The sequence below is a fragment of the Pseudochaenichthys georgianus genome, chromosome 6 (assembly GCF_902827115.2).
Source record: "Pseudochaenichthys georgianus chromosome 6, fPseGeo1.2, whole genome shotgun sequence".
In the NCBI taxonomy this organism is placed as follows: Eukaryota; Metazoa; Chordata; class Actinopteri; order Perciformes; family Channichthyidae; genus Pseudochaenichthys; species Pseudochaenichthys georgianus.
The window spans coordinates 29,722,978-29,741,816 of record NC_047508.1 but is presented as its reverse complement, the minus strand read 5'-3'; the positions used below and the strand labels follow the sequence as shown (position 1 = coordinate 29,741,816).

The window sequence follows — 18,839 nt, the reverse complement described above, 5'->3', positions numbered from 1 at the left end:
GAGGATTACCAAAGCAAGCTGTTTCTTTTTACTTATTTACTTATAAACAACTCACACTCAGTCAGCCATTGTTTATTGAATGTGTCTTACAAATTACATACAGTGGCGTATACTTAATGCTGTAACATAAAAGCTTTGCAGTTTTTATGATTAATTGATTAACAGATTAACAATTAACAATATACCATAGAGGTTTACATATAAAGAAGTGAAGTACCCCATATAATTCTGAAGTCAACTTATAATACCTGTGCAATACATTGCTGGGAAAGAAGGCAACAGAGAAAAGAAAGAAAGGGTGATACAATAAATGTAGCTTATTCCATATGAAAACAAAAGATAAATGTGAACCAGCCGTAGAACAGATATGTTTTAAAATATGGGCAAAAGTACTGTATGACAAAATGAATGGGGCCCAGAAAACCTTTTATCTCAAACCAATCAAAGTCAAATCTCTAGAGAGCCCTGCTCTCATGGAGAAATACAAAATCCATCTCTGCTTCGACAGGTCATCCAACATTCCTGTATCCCTCATTATAAACGACTACAATTATAACAACGGTTAACAAGTTCAGGTGGTCTAACAGAGAAGTAACATGATGCTGTAGCTGATCTGGAAGTCAATTATATAACGTACAGCAAGGAACAATCTGTAAACAGCTTAAAAGTAACATAAAAAAGAACAGTAACTGTAAACAATATATCAGCATACAAGAGAAGCGGCTAAGTAATTACATGTCTCCCTGTCTTGAAGATTCCCATTCAAACAACAGTTTTCCACTGTGGATTTACCAAATATAAACATGGTTTCTTTCTAAGCAAGTAGGCCTACTGTAGATCCGTTTTCCCCAACGTCGTAAAAGAGCAACCCAGTCTCACGCCATTTCGTGTTATAGTCACGAAATTAATTTAATCTATTGATTCGTGTTCACCAACACGATTTTCGCATTTTTTTCGTGTCACACAGAACGATTTTAAAAGCAATGTATTTCTATTGGTAGTATGTTTTGTGCCTGCGCCACGTCTTTTTGTCCGGTCGGGTCTTGGAATACCAGAAGCTGTGTGGTTCATAAACACATTTTTCTTACTCAATATCTTACCCTAAGCCTAACCATCCCTTTTATTTTGAATTGTATAATGCCTGAGTTTTTTTGCCATCCGCGAGGAAAATAAATGGGGCTCAGAGCCTCAGAATACTGAAATCTGTATTTTTTGTCATCTCTTTTTCCTTCTAATTTGTTATCATTTGGTGCAGGCACGAAACATACTACCAATACATTGCTTCTAAAATCGTTCTGTGTCAGAATACTGATATCTGTATTTTTTTTATCTGTTTTTCCTTCTAATTTGTTATTTTACATTGCTTTTAAAATCGTTCTGTGTGACACGAAAAAAATGGGGAAATCGTGTTGGTGAACACGAATCAATAGATTAATTTCGTGACTATAACACGAAATGCCGTGAGACTGTGTTGAAAAGAGAAGACGGTCACAGTGCTATAGTCAACTGTCTTTTGTAAGTACCTGGATGTGGAAGAAAGATGTTGCTACACACGTCTTGAAATATCCTGAAACACTTCCCTCATAGATTACAAATCATATTTAAATTTTTCACATACAATCATACCGACAGATGGACTACACAGCCATTTTATCAGTACAGTATAATAAACTGTATACATCATACTGTGTGGAGGGTACCTGTGAACAACTGTAAACACAGACGAGACACAATGTTATACTGCCACACTGTGGACAAGAGATGCAAATACATCAGAGGAGAAATAACAGCATTATGCATGTTTATCTGGCAAAATAAGGGGATATTTAACGCTTTAAACACCTAACAAACCCAATTTATGTTTAGAAAAATTAAGAAATTACTAAAACAAGTCATGGAAAATTAGTCTAAATTCACATATCTTAGAATACGTAAAATAAAATGGTCAGACCGGTAATTTCTATAGATTCACTGACATGGTATTTTTAAGTCAATGCTATTTTCAATTATTCTGCTAACCAAATCCATTGCCTGTTACTTTTTTTTACAAAGTTTAAGCGCACATTTAGATGTAAACAAGTATTAGTTTGTCAGACATGTCTTTGGGAATTAAGTGGAATTTAAGTTTAAAATGATATAACAAAAATAATCTCACAATTTGGAAGTTATTTAATCTGAATCCTGAGATAATAAAATGGGGAAAATTCTTCCTCGTAATGTTGCTGTTTTACTAAAAATTAATAAATGGGATTCTTGAAAACACCTTTGTGTGTATTCTTGTGTAATACGAACATCGGTGAGGCTGGAGTGATGTGCAGGATGTGGAACGACTTTGTGATCATAAGGCTCTGAGACTTTTCAGCGCATTTTGAATTTCAGCATAAGTGATTTAAGTGCATTTGATAGACAGGGATAAAACACAAAAGTGTGTTGTTGAGTGGCATTGGGAAAATATAAAAAGAATGATTAAGGTAAACAATCTGAAGATATGTGTGAAAGGAATTGGGGCAGAGACAGCAAAAAGTAAAACAAAAGAAAAATTACAATACAATCAATCCTTCAACAGGCACAGAATTGCCTAAGACCACAGCCAAGTTGAAAAAAGAAATACTGATTCAGACAGAAAAAGTAAAGTTTGGCATTGAAAGTGGAAGAGACATGATAAAGCATACAATAATAAAGTTTTAGTTTTTATAAATGGCAGGAATACTGATAGGAAGCCCATACGGCTTGTAATGTTTTGGCCTTTTGATGCAGTTGCAATCAAAATGTATAAAAGTTGATTATTCTGTCTCGGAAAACAACTCAAACAATCCTTTAGGAAACATCCCTTTTCAACTGCGACACATCAGGGACTTCTGGACATGATCGCTTCATACTTCAGCAGCAGGCTTAACCTCAGTTATCCTCCTCATCGTCGCTGACGAAGCTCCGCCTGTCCTGAGTAGTCTCTCTCTCCCGGAGGAAGGTCTGTCTGATGGCCTCCAGCTCCGTCAGCTCCAGACGGACCTTCTCCAGGTGGAAGGAGCGGCGGTTCTGGATCGACCGCATGGGGAACGGGTTCATGTCCCCAAAAGCGATGTTCATCAGCTTCCTGAAAAAACAAAACAAGGATATCAGTCTGGGATGGCTTGCTTTTATTCTGCATGCTGTCCTGTTTAATATGTTTCAAGTTACAACTCATATTAGACTGTAGATAAGATGCTTGTTTGTAAACCGGCCACAGAGCATGAAGATATGATAAGCCATTGCGGACGCTGTACCTTGAATCCAGGATTGTGCGTGTGAAGTATCTGAGATATTTGAAGATAGCTGTGGAATCCTCTAGCTTCAAAAACTCTTCCTCTTTGTACTTGAAGAGAGCGAGGGCGCAGCGAAACATGATCTGTGGAGAAAAAAGCCATGAAATCTATTTCATGACTATCCATGCATGACCGTACGATAATGAAACATATCACATCATGCCTCTGACATGTGAGGACACTTTAAAAGACTAGAGGCAATTTTTTTTTATTTTAGAGGAATGTCTGAACAAACAGTCTTGTTATGAAAAAAAAGTGTTTCATTCATCAAGTTAACACCTGAACAAAATTGTGAATCTGACCACAGAGCAGTGCATAGGATCTACATCAGGGGTGCCCACACTTTTTCAGCTTGGGAGCTACTTTTAAAATGACCACGCCCAAATGATCTACCTACAGGGCCGCCCCTGCCCAATCTGTGTCTTGAGCGGGGGGAGGGGGGCAGGGGGCAGGGGATACATGCTAGTGGACTAAACGGCAGATAAACTGTGGCGCGCTTACACTAATTGTGCCGCTTAAGCGTATAACAGTGCGCCGCATTTGCGCTTCAGATGAGGAGGTGAGGCCCCCTCATAACTGCATGAACCCGAATGGCACAATACTACTCAGACTGGCTTACCTGTACGTCAATCAAGTGGCAAATGCCATAGTAAGGATGGATGATAGGCTAACTTTAAAATCTACCCACACTACCCTTGCGATCGACGTATTTGGCACCTCTGATCTACATTAATAAAGTGGCTTTAATCTATATCAGTGTTTCTCAAACTTTTTCATACCAAGGACCACTTAACCAATAAAAAAACACTCGCGGACCACCTAACTCCACACATATCCATAAACACATAGTTTTTTACAAATCGCCTGAAAATGGTACAAACAAGTGGCCACATGTGTGATGAAGGTATTTATCATGGGCTATATCATGCAATCGAAAGTGAAACTTAAGCTCGCTCCATTGCGAGAGTGCGGAAAACTTAAATTAATTAATTTATTAAAAATGTGAAATGTTACCAATATACTCACAGGCCACTAGGGGGTGCTCACGGACCACCAGTGGACCACACTTTGAGAAGCACTGATCTATATATATATATATATATATATATATATATATATATATATATATATATATATATATATATATATATATTCATATGGTATCACATGACTTGTGTGTTAAAGTGTTTGCCCAAAGTGATGAACACACAGAATTATTACAAAACTTTGCAGTTCCTCTCAGCTCTACTGAATAGCTTTAGTTTTAGAGCTTTCTTTAACTCAGTGTTTTGGTTTGTTGGCTCACAAGTTCAACTATACTGTTTTAGTTCACCTTCACCCCTGACTGATATTTTCATGAAAAAGCTCAACAGACTTTGTGTCCACCAGCTGAACCACACAAAAAAAGCAGACAACCAAAGTCTTCAGATCAACTGGTAAACACAGTGTTGCCATAAGAGGCTAAAATGCCAGATATTCCCTGCAGAATATGGAGGACAACAAAACCGACACTAAAAAGAAAAGTGAATATTTGTTTTAGTCACAAACACAATTCCAAATGAATGCAATGTTGCTATGCTTCTGCTGGATAAATGAATAACAAATTCCACTGCCCGAAACAGAGATAAACAGTGACAAAATTGTTAGCAAACAATTTGCTTGCAAAAAAGAAAAGTTAAAACAGGCTTAAAAGCTCTTATAGAGGGTTGTGAAGGGTTTGGTGCAAACACATGTGGGTTCTTCACTATGAGCTGCTGGTTACATAAGGTTGGAAAACAGTGGGTTGAACCAAACAACTGGCACTTGAACAAGCAGAAAACTAATCCTACATACCATCTGTAGAAGAAGGCCCATTTAAAAATTCAGCCAACTGAAATGCTACAGCTCTTTTTTTGATGCTCTCCTTATCTAATTTTGTAGCTTCCTTCAGAGCTCTGCCAGCATGTCCAGACAGAAATCAGGTTATGTGAGCTCGGAGGATCAAAGCTTTACGGTCTCGTCTGCCTCTCACCTTTGGACCTTCGTAGAGAAAGGCATCCCAGATCTTGAAGAGGATGTCGCTCACCACACTGTCCACAAACACCACCAGGAACCAGTTGAAGGTGATGAGGGAGAAGTCTACCTTGTACAGCTCGAAGTGGACATGAAGCCGGGGGAGCTTCTCACACATCAGATCCTTGAACACACGCTGGTCAACCTGCACAGATCGAACCAACAAACATTAGTTAATTCTTCATCATGAACAGATAACTTTTGTTTTACAATAGGATTAACCATGGGGTCAAATCCAGAAGAGAGAAAGGAATCAAACAGTGCAGATCACTACTGCTGCATTATTCTACAATCTATTATAAGTCACATGAATACGACCAAACTGACAGCAGTGAAACCTGTACACTCTGGTTAATGAGGCAGAAACATGTCTCTATGTGTCCCAATGCTTGCACCTTTGAGCTTGTTTACCTGTGAGCCAAGCAGAGTCTTTGTGTAATAGTCTCTTGGCATGAAGACCTCCACAATGGCTATAAGGCACCAGAAGGCGTCCTCTTGGTCCAGATAGAGCAGGGCAATAGCTGCCAGCCTGAAGAAATGACATACAATGAATATAAGTGGTTAAAGGGCATAAAAGAAGAGAAGGAGAGATGGTAGAGTCCGTCTTGTACCTGTTGAGTCCCTGGCAGTAGCCGATATCCGGATTCCTCCAGGAGAAAGCCATCAGGACGTTCCTGAGTTTCTGGATCCCGCCGGCACTCGGGGAGGAATAGTGCTTGTTGTTGGGCAAAGTGCGCAGTAAGTCCAGCTCGATCTGCTTGGAGGCCGGGTTGGGCTTGTCCCGGGCCACGTTCAGTAGGGTCTCATAGTAGTCTGCCGGCAGGTGGTCCCTAAACTTCTTGACATGGAAGGCAACGCACCAGCGCCACACCTTGGAGCGGTGCTCATGGGGAACGCCGCTCCGAAACAGGGCCTTGAGCTCAGGGGAGCGCACCATATCTCTGTTCATGATGCTGGACAGATAGTTCTCCCACTTCACCCCGACGGACACCTCCTGATCCGTCATGGAGAGAGACTTCAGCTCCAGAGCTCTCACCTTCGCATCCAGCTGCTCCTCCTCTTCCTCCTCCTCAGGGACGGTTTTGAAGCCGAACGTGTCATACTCACTGATATTAGATCAGGGAAGAGAGAACATGGGGGAGATCATCATCAATCAGTGATGCTAAATTCACTATAAAATGTATTTACACTTTTAAAGGGACCCACATTTGCTTAACCTGCCTTCAATGCTACATCAGTTACTGTAGAGATTGCCTGAATTTCTAATTATACATTTTGGCGAGAACATGCCTGAGCTTGCAGAGCAACAGCAATAGCAAACACAATACTAATTAGCAGAGCTAGTTTTTCCAGTAAAGGGAAAATGAAAACAGATCTGATGAAGACATTATATTATTAGGTCTACTCTCCTGCAATGGGTTTGTCTTTTATATGTTGTATATTTTAGTGATACTCTGGATACATTTTAACTACAATGGGATAGTAGTTGTTTGCAAAACATGTATAAATTAACTGAAATGTGTATTTTAAATTCTGTAAAATAGTTTTAACTTGCTCTTACAACTTAGACACTTATATAAATCAGTTAAAATCAGAACATTATAGAGAAATGAAACATACTTTTAAGTGTGGGGAAAAAAAACATCTATCGTAACATCCATTCATAAAGGCTTTTTGGCCATACCTGACAGTATTTGGTTTGAAGATGAGGTGGTCCTGCTGGTCGGAGCTCTCTACCTGCAGCGCGTCCTCCAGTAATCTGGAGATGACCTCTCGGGCTGGGCTCTGCTCCGAAGACGAACACACCGGGTTCTTCACTTCTTGAAGCAGCACCAGATACTTACTCTCCACCTGACACAGCTTGGCCTCCAGGGACGTATACTGCAGCAGAGATAACAGAGAAATATAATCAGCATCTTTGTTATCATAACTGACGGCAGGCAAGATCATGATGCATTATTCATTGCTTCTACTTGGAATGTTGAGGTTAAGGGGGCCAATGCAGGACTTCCCCTGCTAGCTACTCAGACTTCCCGTTTCTATTAACAGAGTTACACCATTACGAACAAACACAAGATATACCTTTGCTTCTAAGGTATTTTCTCTGCTCTCTGCACTCCTGCGTAACACGGTCAGCTCCAGGATCTCTTTGTTCAGGAACTTGTTCTGGGTTTTGTAGCCTTGAAGACTGTCCTGAAATTGGAGAAACATGTATTGGGTTACGCAGAGTAAAACATTAACTAGAGCATAATCAAACCATGAGAAAACAGCTTTAAAATGTCTACAGTTTAAGAAGTTCATTCTATAACCTAATATAATTGATATAGTCCTATACTCTTTCAGTTCACATGATCTGTCTACATTCTATTTGCTTTAAATCTCGTTCCTTGTGTTTCTTTCTGTACCTTGAGGATGTCTACCTCCTGCTGATCTTTGTAGGGAGGGGGTGAACCGTTGTCTGGGTTGCCGCTCTGCTCGGAGCCCTCCTGCGACAGTTTGATGATGACTTCATCTTTGGCCTGGATGGTCTCCATCAGCATCCCCAGCTGGTCGTTTATCTCCCCCACCTTTATCTTCAGGCCCTTCAGCTCTTGTTGCAGACTCTCCTTCTCTAAGGCGAGGCGCTCCATGTGGCCACACAGGGCCTGGATCTGTCCGTCTTTCTCCTGAAGCAGGGCCTCCGCCTGGGCGACCCCTTCCTGGTTTACGGCCGGACCCTGCATCTGGTCTGAAGCTGCGGATGGATCTGGAGCCGGGGCTGGACGGTGAACCGGCTGCCTGTCGCACTGCAAGGTCCTCAGGGTCTGCTGCAGGAGCCTCACCAGCTCCTGTCGGCGAAAGGGGATTTTATTTGTCAACACAACATTTAAAGGGTCAATATTATGCCTTACATGTGGGACAGTTGCATATTCTCTTAGCTGGAATTTTACTTGAATAACTGCAGCGCATAATTACTTTGGACATCATTTTTATTCCTTCTCATAATTTCTTACACTTTACACTGCTTGGTCCAGAAGCATAACTATATAACCAAACGAGTGTCGCTTCCAAAATGAATTTATTGTTTTCTGTCATAACATATATCGTAGAAGTAACAATAGCCCATTTTTTATTATTAACAATAAACTATTTAACTACATATATGTTCAGGGAGAGTTTGGCTATCTCAGCTAAAATGAAGACCACACAACGTCATTAAAAAAGAAAGAACCTTTTTATAATTATCTATTATATAACAATCACAATTATCTTATACTTCATGGTAAAAACATAGTCCCAATTTTCATTTTATTGTTGCTGTTTTTGCAAAGTAATTTGAATGCTTCAGGGAGTGTGTTTTCCCCTCTCTACCAAATAATTTGCTGAAAGAAGCCCTGCTAGTTCACACTGTTTGACACAGGCCATCTAAGCAGCACAACAGCCAAACAATGCACAGATAACCAGCTGCATGTAATGACAGAGCATGAGACTAAATAACAGAAGTTTAGTGTGTATATTATTAGGGGTATACTGTGGCGAAAGTGCAGATACTTGGCTCACATAATTGCACAAGTGTGTGTGACCTACAGTACACTCAAGCATACACACCCACTTGCATGTCATGGTTACACATTAGTAGATAAAGTAACTGTGACAAACACAAACAGTTTTCATTGCCAAGCGTTTCCTAACATTGTGGATGGCAAGGTAAAAAAAACTGTCCAGACAGAGCAATGACAATTAATGAAATGAGAAAAGCCCAACATAATTTCTGTCAAGAAGAATGCCATTGTTCTCATGAGCACCCAGGGTTGGGAGGGTTACTTTGTAAATGTAACCAGTTACTGATTACTGATTACATGGCTCTGAAAGTAATCCGAATACAGTTACAGTTACGCGTCTTAAAAAAGTAACGTAATCAGATTACTTTTAGATTACTTTTGGATTACTTTCTTTTTCCTTCACAGACGGTATGTTTTGGTGAACAGGAGACACAAAAAGCAAAAGGAAACTGAAAGTGTTTTTACTGTTTTAATGGCTTATCAAGAGCACAACTGAAACATCACATCTGAAACGATGTAACAACATAATACACTTTTTGGGGATGCAGCTTGGGATGTGAGGAGTGAGGGACACGGCTTAGAACGGGCGTGTCGCCTTCTGTCCTGCCAGTGTTGGCAGGACATTAATTAAAATGTCGAACTCGGACTTCATTTTAAGGACATTTCGGCCAGGGGTGTAGAGCTATAGTTTAAGCACCGGATTGGCAAAACAGGAGAGTGTGTGCACCAATCTGCCTTGATCTATGAATTCATGTCCGTGACACTCACAGTATTTGCTGCCCACAGCTGTTTTTTAGAAGGAAAACCTCCTTCACTTCATGACATCTCTGCAGCGCCAGGAGGCAGCGGGAGGGTTAACTCCGCCTCTGAGAAGACGAGTGAGCCGCACAGTGCCTTTCGCGCACCGCCTTCACTGTGTATACCTTCAGAAATAATCATTAGTAAGGCTAAAGACTAAAGAGCGACCGCAGGCTGATGTGTTTTAACCACACACACCTATATATACAAACACGCGATTTAAACGCAGACTTTTGTTCCTCCATGTTTCGTTGTTATTGTTTCACTGAGCGAGCGGACCCGCGATTTTTTTTCAAACGCTTTTTTGGTCCATCTGCGGTGGTTTTGTGGGCTGTGATGATTCGGCTGTAAAGTTACTTGAATAGTTGAGAGTAAATCTTTCCACCAATAATTCCAATAAGTAATCCAAAATGTATTCACTTCAGGTTTACGAAAGTAACTGTAATCAGATTACTCGTTTTTCAAATGTAACGCGAGCTGAATACAGCTACTTGATTTTTGTATTCTGATTACGTAACGCCGTTACATGTATCCCGTTACAACCCAACCCTGTGAGCACCACATACAAAGAAGAATAGGTGGAAACATTTCTTTCTTTGCAATGTTACAACATTACCTGAAGGCCATAAATCAATATTATTACTGTCTGCTTTAGTCCATACGAGCTAAGCAGAACCAGGAATGACTGAACATATCCAATAACACTAACGCAGATTCAACCAACTGAATCACTTCCTCCATGAACTTTTCTCAAACGTTTGATGCCAGTGAGCCATATCACAGGGAAGCATATACTCACACATTACATATGTATCTGGTTAATGTTGTAGCAATTGAGACCAGTTTGCTAATTTAAAACACTGAAACAAGAACAAAGAGCAATGGGAAGGAACGTCCCAAATGTGATTGTTGTTGAAAGAACTGCAGTTTCCTCAGTTCTCTCTAAAGCAGGGGTGGGGAACCTCCGGCCCCCGGGCCGTATACGGCCCGCGAGACCATTTAGTACGGCCCTCGAGGTAATTTATAAACACACGCAAAAAATAAAAAAATGAAAGAAATCTAGACCGCAAAAAGATTAAACAAGCGAGTGCCTGTTTTTCCTGGCCAAGATCAGGGTCCTTGAACACAACACGAGCCTAACGTGTAGTGCTGACGGAGAGCAGCACCAGGACACTGCTCCGGCACTTCCAAAAATTGCAGTAGCCTACCCATAAGGAGCTGTACACATGCCGCAGTTTTTGCGTGGCTGTGTCTTTGGTTGAAAGCCCAGTGGCGATCTGTTCATGACTGTCATACTGATCATACAGTCAATAACTTTGTTGTTATTAGCATCTGGTTAGCTAGCTATGCTAACGAATATAAGAAGCTTTTTCTCCAACCAGTGAGGTAAAGGCACATCTTTATATGATCATTATTATAAAAAAATAAGATAATAAAGTAAACGGGTATAAAATACTATATAACAGTAAAAAAAAGTTGTTATTAATAAACAAGAATACAGTTTGAAAGGGGAGTGATTTGTAAAATGTCCATAAAGAAAAAGTAAATCTGTTGAGTTCTGTTTCATATGGGTGTTGAGAGATGTATCCATAGAGCTCCTAATGTTGCTCTCAAAGTGCACCAGATTGATGCTTTTAACTTTAACATTTAAAAAAAAATCTTCCCGGGGGAGCATACCCCCCGAACCCCCCTAGAGGAGGTTAGGTCCCCCCCCCACTTAAATCATGTTCACATGGATAGGAAACTAAATACATTTGCACACATCTTGTGTCTATATCTTTCTGTTTTGGTGGTCATGCCACACCGTGCACGTGCATGAGGTCAATCATTTGTACGGCCCTCGGAGGATGTTGAAAAAATTGAAATGGCCCTTGAGAGGAAAAAGGTTCCCCACCCCTGCTCTAAAGCATGACTAATCATTTGCTGTCTTCCTGTATTAGTGAGAGCATCAGGATTACACCAAACTGCTCCGTCAGACACCATGCGTGTGCTGAATAAACTAAAGTGTAAGCAAAACCACTTGGGTCAACCTGGTATACATCCTAAGATAATACACACATTAAGTCAATTCAGCCTTAACAGTTTTTCTACATTAATGTGTATGTATTACAGTAAACAAAACCATTGGTATGATGACTAACATCCTGAATCAACGGTTCAGAAACCTAACAAGACCCTCTGAATGAAGCTCTAAACATTAAAGTGAATACTACTAACCAGAAACATGTCTTTTAGTGAATCACAATCTAAATATTTGTAACCATTTCCCCATACTCTTTCTGTAGACTCTACCCCAGAATGTTTTCATGTGATCAACATATGTGAAATAACAGGATAGTTGTACCTTCTGACTGGCCAGCTCCTCTCTGAGTTTGGCGTGATCCTGCTGCATGCGGCTCAGCTCTTCCTGCTGGCTCTGGAGGCGAAGCTGCATCTCCAAAGGTTTGCTGCCGTTACACTCCACCTCTGCGTTCTCTGCACTGCGCGTCTCTGCGGAGCGCCCGAACCTCCCAGAGCCCATCTTGTCTCTGAGCAAAGGCTTCCTGGGTCGCGCTGAGTTGCGCACAAAGTCGAATGTAAACGCTGATCCAAAGGAATCTGAGAGAGGAGAGATAAATACGTAATTAAATTAGTGACTTGTGTTGAGCAGACAGAATCTCTTGGGAATAAGGCATTGTTTGTCTCTTTGTCAGAGTATTGAGCAAATGAGTGGAGCAATAAAAGACAGTTTTTTTTCTCTGGGGGATGTAACTGAGTATGTCCAGAGGAAGCAGGGAGTGGACGTACTTCTGTGAGTGTCTGGAGGATGTTTCTGTTCGGCGAAGTCCTTGGCTGGAGTGTCCACGAGCTCCCACTCCTCCGCACTGTTGTTGCTGTTGGTGTAAAACATACTGCGTCTGCTCTCACCTCCTCTGCCCGGCCGCAGATAAGACATGGAGTTCCTGAGAGAACAGAAACCAGAAGTAAGGATGAGTAAGACCATGACTGTGGGGCCGTCGTGCTGCTGGACATTAAGAGTCTGCTACTATGTAGAAGATTTTCAAATCCACAGGGATCAAGGGCAAACTTGTGCTGCTAGTTTGTAAATGGTAACATTAGCACAAAAGGCCTTTGTTGAGGTCTTTACACTTTTCCCACAGGCATTGGCAACAGAACTGTAGCTGTACACAATGCAACACAATACAGGTAGAGATGTCCAGCTTTCACTTGAAAGGAAAGTATAATTTACACATAGGGCTTTCTTAAAAACAAACATAAATGGAAGGCATTCTTTATCACAAATATAAAAAGGGCCTATAAGCTGTAGAGACTGAGGTTTTCACACTTTTAAATGTGAGACCACTGCAACCACACGATTATTTGTGTGCAGCAGCATGAACTTCAAGCCTTTCTCTCACCTCATACATATAAGAGGTGTTACAGCAAAGTGTCTTGTTGTAAGACATTTCTGCCCTGATCATAAGTTGATAAAAGTCAATGTATTTCAAAACAAGAGATATCATCATAAAAATAGATGCTATAAGAATGAATGCTCAATGAATCATGTGCAACTCTCTTCTTATCAGAGATACAAAGCAAATTCCAAACCATGTCACATTTTGAGCATTTCAGTGTTTTGCTTCATTTGAATGGACGTGTTGTACGGCAGGGCACATAGCAGATAAAACTGGTTGTGCCAGTTTGACAGGAACTCAAAACAAAAACTTATGGGTACGATATCATAATCATTGTTCGGCCGTACCTGAGTTCTGTACCGAAGTTTCTGATGGAGAAGTTGAGGGGGTTTGTCGACCCGGCAGAAGCCCCCCCCCGAGCTGACTGGATGCCCACCATCCCTCCACCATCTGTTTCTGTCTCCATTGAAAAGTCGTGGCGGACCTTCTCCATGCTTTCACTTAGCTTCTCAAAGACGAGCGCATCTGAAATTACATTAAAATTCATTTTAAGAACATGATTATAATAACGCATTACTCATATCACGAGAACTGTTTATCAGGACCGCTGCTTTATCATCCATTCGTTGAGGAAATTATATTATCATGACACTGAATGGTAACGAGGTGAGGCAACATTTAGAGTTACCCAGAATGCCATTTACAACAGGGTGGCTGTATGTGGTTTCTCTAACCATGAGGAAATACAGTATGTAGCATTTCTGAGCCAAGAAGCCTAAAAGTAAAGTTTCCTCTTTGTATGAAATGAGTTGGTTAAGTAAGGGAACATTTTATAAAGGCGAACCAACTCCACAGAAATGTTGTTCAAAGTGGGAACTACATACTGTAGCTGTTGTGACACTGCAATTAAGTAGGACTTTGTTCAAACTCATTGTGTACTGATTAAACATTTCAGCTGACATCTTCAAAAAAAGAAAAACGAATCCTGCCAGCCTCTCTAAAGCTGTGCCTGCTTTATTAATATGGTCAAATTAGTCCCGCATTTAAAGCATCGGTTGTTTTGATGCGCCTTATCCTTTTACTATTTTACCAGATATTCCTGCATCTTGTTTATAGTGTGAAGAGAAGTTTAGGCATTTTGATCTTTCACTAGTAGCCGTGCAAAAAGAGCAACATAAAATATTTAATATCCTCTGTGAGAGAAAATTCCAGTTAAGGAGATTACTAATTTCCCAAATTTCTCTTGCACAGGAAACATTTCATCACAGCTCCCTGCCAAAAGGTCAAGAACTTCTAAGACAAAAAAGAACCCAGGGTGTCAATTTTATGTATAAAATATAAAACATTTGAAGTCCTCTTAAAGGTGGGGTAGGTAAGTTTGAGAAACCGTCTCGAGATACACTTTTTGTTATATTCCATGGAATGCTCTTAACATTCCGATAGCAATAAATATCTTGAGTGCTTTGGCAAAAAATACATAAAAAAATGTCATCTGTGGAAGCCGTAGTACTGTAAAAAGCACGACCAATCATTTTAGTCGGCCCAGCTAAAATAACTGGATGACCTTCAGCCTTCCATCTGTGCACAAACTTATCTTGTGCCCTCATTGGTCATGTGCACGTTCGTGTGTGTTGGAGGAGGGGCTCTGTAAGGAAGTGGCAGATTTTTTCCAGCTGTGTATTTTCAAATTCTAGCACACTCAAGCTGGTTTCTCCAAAATGACCTACCAATAAGCCCTTTATAATTTTATTTCTGTTTTGTTTGAGGTATTTGAGGTAATCTGTCTTGTTTGGGGCTGTACAATGTTTAAATGTTATGTATTTTATACAAATAAACAAAATCAAGTATAAACATATGTTTAACTAAATACCTTTAAAATGTTGTAAACACAAAGTTAACATTAGTGTTCTGTTTTTTATTATTTAAAAAGAAAAACATTAGTCATGCATATGTAATGACAGGAAAAGGAAGAGGCTTTTTACAGCTCATTTCCCCTCAGCTACAGCAGTTTAAACAAATTAAACTGTAAGTGTGCCTTTACTGACCTGAGAGTAAGAAGCTATTCTTTGATATTATGATAACTTATTTCCTAAATACAATATATTTTCTGATGTTATAATATTAACTACTTTGGTCCCAGTTCAGAACTGGATTTTTTATTTCCTTCAACATTTCATATTTTAGTCTCTTTTTACAGAATATCCTGGACTGCTTGAACATGATGTCAAATCTTTGACAGAAATGATGGGATCAGAACAGCTGTATAACCCCAAACAATAAAAATAAGCCAAATCCATAAAGTGCAGCAACAAACACTGATTTAAAGATATTATGCTCAACCTATCTTTCAGTCAAACCATGTGACTAACATGTCTGACTTCATAAGGGTCGAGAATGTGAAAAGTCCACAGAAGCGTCATGCTTACAGCGTGTTTTCCCAGGAAGTAGAATAACAAAACTGTGGTGCACACACATTGTTTGGATAGCCACAACACCTTATACTGGTATTGATGGTGTTAAAATTATATTACACTGAGTATTTATATGTTATGTACATCTTCTTTGTTGTTTATAATGTAAATGCTTTTAGGCTGTCTTTATTCTATCATATAACAGTGGCAGCTACTTGTGAAAACCCTTGAAGTTCATACAGTGAGATTTTTTTTTCATTGCATTTAAATGAAACACACCCCAGATAAAGTAGATGTGAACTCCTTTCTTTAGCTGTATCTTTGATTTCTCATTTAATCGATGCTTGACTAACCACTCCTATCATATCCACTCCAACTGTACTTGCTCCTTCAGTAGTTACCCTGGCGACAAAATAACTCGACTTGTGTAAATATTAATCTCTCAGATACAGGTGTTTACTTTCAGCCTTATCACAAGGTAACCAAGCTGTGAAAATGAGTTTCCATACACATACATGTATGTTTGTGTGCATGTATGTGTCTACCTTCTTTGCCTACGAGGCCGGTGGGGGGGTAGGCCATAGTCGGGGAGCTCCAGCTGTCTCTCTGACCGGAGACTCGTGTGTTGCTGTACTCCCAACGCTTCTGCTGTAACTGCTGGAGCCAGAAATGCATCACCTGCCTGCTGGGGGCCTTTAAAAAAAAAAAAAACACAAATACACACAATTTACTAACATGGGAAATAAATGTTAGCCATAAAAGCTACTAAGGCAATACAATCTTTAACATTGATATCAATACAGCATGGCAAGGAAAAGGAGAGCATCTGTGGAATTAAACAAAGCATATGAAACAGCCTAAGTTCACTTTAAATAGCAGGTTTGTTTGTTTATTTATTTAAAAAGGACAGTGCACATTAATCCACATTGCTGTAAATGAGCCAGTATTAGGCTAATTTTCAACTGTTGGCAAGATGTTAAATAACCACAAGGTTATTCTTTGGATCCGTCATGTGAATGAGAGCAGGCGCTGGTTTCAGTCTCAGTTCCAGCCTCAGGCACTGCAAGCTGTTTGGTATTATTAACCATTCACACCATATGCTGAACATGTTCCAGACTCTAGCGAGCAGCTGGTTGAGTGAGCCCAGAGCTACCTGTCACAGTCACATGATGGCAGAGAAGACACCATCATCACATGAGAGAACCCTTTCAAAAGCTGTGGGGTCATGGGGGAAGATGAGCTTATGTATACCCTAAAATAGTTTATCCATGCAAACAGTGCAATCAGCTGAGTAATGTGCTGATTAAGCTCTTGTTTGGCAAACATGATACACGCATATTGGATTTTATTTCAGAATGAGAATCAGAAACAGGTTTATTGCACTAGGTTTACACATAGCCTACAAGGAGTTTGTCTTGGTGTATAAACACAGTCAAAGTAGATTGTAGGAAAAGGACCAATAAATAATACAATTAAAATAAACCTTATAACATTAATATATAGTATACATATTTACATGAAACATAGATATACCAAAACATATTTGCAGTTTTGGTATGAAAGTTAGAAAGCCTTGTAGATATTAAAAGAGGCTCTTTTGAATCGAGCTTTTCTTTAAAAGTTGTCAAATCACAGAACTGTCAGCAGAAGTATTTTGAATATCCAACTTAAATCAAAACTGGGAATAACACTAAGTAAGAATGGTTGTGTCTCTGCCTTTTTCCACAATAAGAAAGGAAGTGACAAATGACAGCAAAGCAGAGCGACACATGCTGAAAAGTTTCTACCTTCAGCAGGAACTCCTTCCCGGCGGTGCGGATCTCAAACTGGCCCTCTTCTCCCTCCACATCATAGCTGAAGCTCGCATCGCCAATCTCGATGTGCCCGAGCGGCAAGGCATCTTGGGGAGTCTTGAAGTAATACAAGTAACATTTCCTCGGATCGTACACGAACCATCTCGGCTTGTACCCCCTCAGAGGCCCCTTGCCGGACAGTTTGTTCAGGTATCCGCATAGTTTGGAGGCCTGCTCCTTCGCTGCGTCGCTGTCGGCCACTTCCACAGATCTGGAGACAACAATCCGAGAAGCTCTGCAGGAGTTTGCTTGGTTGCCATCCTCCTCTTCGTGCATCTTTCCTCAAAGTTTCTTCTTCGTGCAGCAAAGCGGATGCCCACTCCTGTTTCTATCCGCATGACTGCCTGCCCCTTAAAGAGAGGAGCCTGGGAGATGTAGTTTTGTGTCAATGGGTACGTGGTTGTGATTGTGCATGAGGCAGCAGTTACGCAGGGTGGTGCTGTTGGACCAGATGTGCAACCTGAGATGCTTTCACTGTTACAGATTACAACAATCTACTGTATAGTAGAAGTAAACGAAAACACAATACATTTCTGGTGTTAAAATAAAGATGTATTACATTTATAAAATTGACAAACTAAAATTCCCATAACTGCAGATACAGTACTGAAAATTCCTCAAAATTAGAGCTATTTAATGACATACAAATACTTGTTGAAAACGGGTTCTACTCTTTGTATTTTAAAAATCTATGGTATTCCCCAAAGAGCCTTTTATATACAGCATGCATTGCACATCAGAAATACTGCAAATCTTAATAGCAAATAAAGGTTTTGCAATTAAAATATCAGTAAAACATACCTTAAGTAGAAAATACGTGTTAAGCAGAATGGGTCATGTCTTTATAATGTTATTATAATATTCTATTCGTTTTACTGATGCAATATACAATAACATTAACTTTATGTGAAGAAAATGTGTTTGATTTATATACTTTTGGGGAGTTTAATCTATATTACAATTTACAAAAATAACTAAACACCTGTTCTTTGGAGGAGCAACATTGATCCATAAATCACTCCTGTCTACATATATTTTATCACCTTTAATGTATAATCTGTTATGCTAACATGCACTTAACTATATGTTATTCACAGAGAGACCCATATATAAAACAGAGGGCTATAACAGAACAGAGTGTGTCTGGTTGGGGGCTCCAAGTTACATTTTGGAGCTGCAGAAATGAACACCCAGGTTAAACAGGTTGATTGATGGTTAGACATGAACGTGCTATGACTGGTCTTGTGATTAGATATATGTATATAATTGTTCCTTTTGACAAGTGTGCAACTTTTGTTTTGTTGCAAGTGACATTATTATATTTGTCAGATTGAACTTTGGCTCACTGAGAAGTTGTTGTTTGTGGGATGCGTGTTTTCCACTCAGATTTAAAGGTGAAAGTGTTGATGTATTGACATTTAACCAACAACAACAACTGTCTCGTGACCTTTAGAAAGCCCACATCCCTCTCATAGGTATGTCCCCA

At 39.9% G+C, this 18,839-nt stretch overlaps 1 protein-coding gene across 1 annotated transcript; it reads right to left on the bottom strand.

Moving 5' to 3' along the window:
* Positions 1–57: 57 nt before the first annotated feature.
* Positions 58–17,688, bottom strand: tbc1d2b (TBC1 domain family, member 2B). The gene is made up of 13 exons (XM_034085445.2): positions 17,288–17,688; positions 16,046–16,193; positions 13,437–13,614; positions 12,482–12,636; positions 12,039–12,292; positions 7,760–8,182; positions 7,437–7,547; positions 7,039–7,235; positions 5,966–6,460; positions 5,766–5,883; positions 5,314–5,499; positions 3,264–3,385; positions 58–3,094 (listed from the first exon to the last, which is right to left on the bottom strand). Exons 1-13 carry the CDS (start codon positions 17,627–17,629, stop codon positions 2,899–2,901), a joined length of 2,925 nt encoding a protein of 974 aa, XP_033941336.1. The 5' UTR covers positions 17,630–17,688; the 3' UTR covers positions 58–2,898.
* Between the last annotated feature and the right edge of the window lie 1,151 nt (positions 17,689–18,839).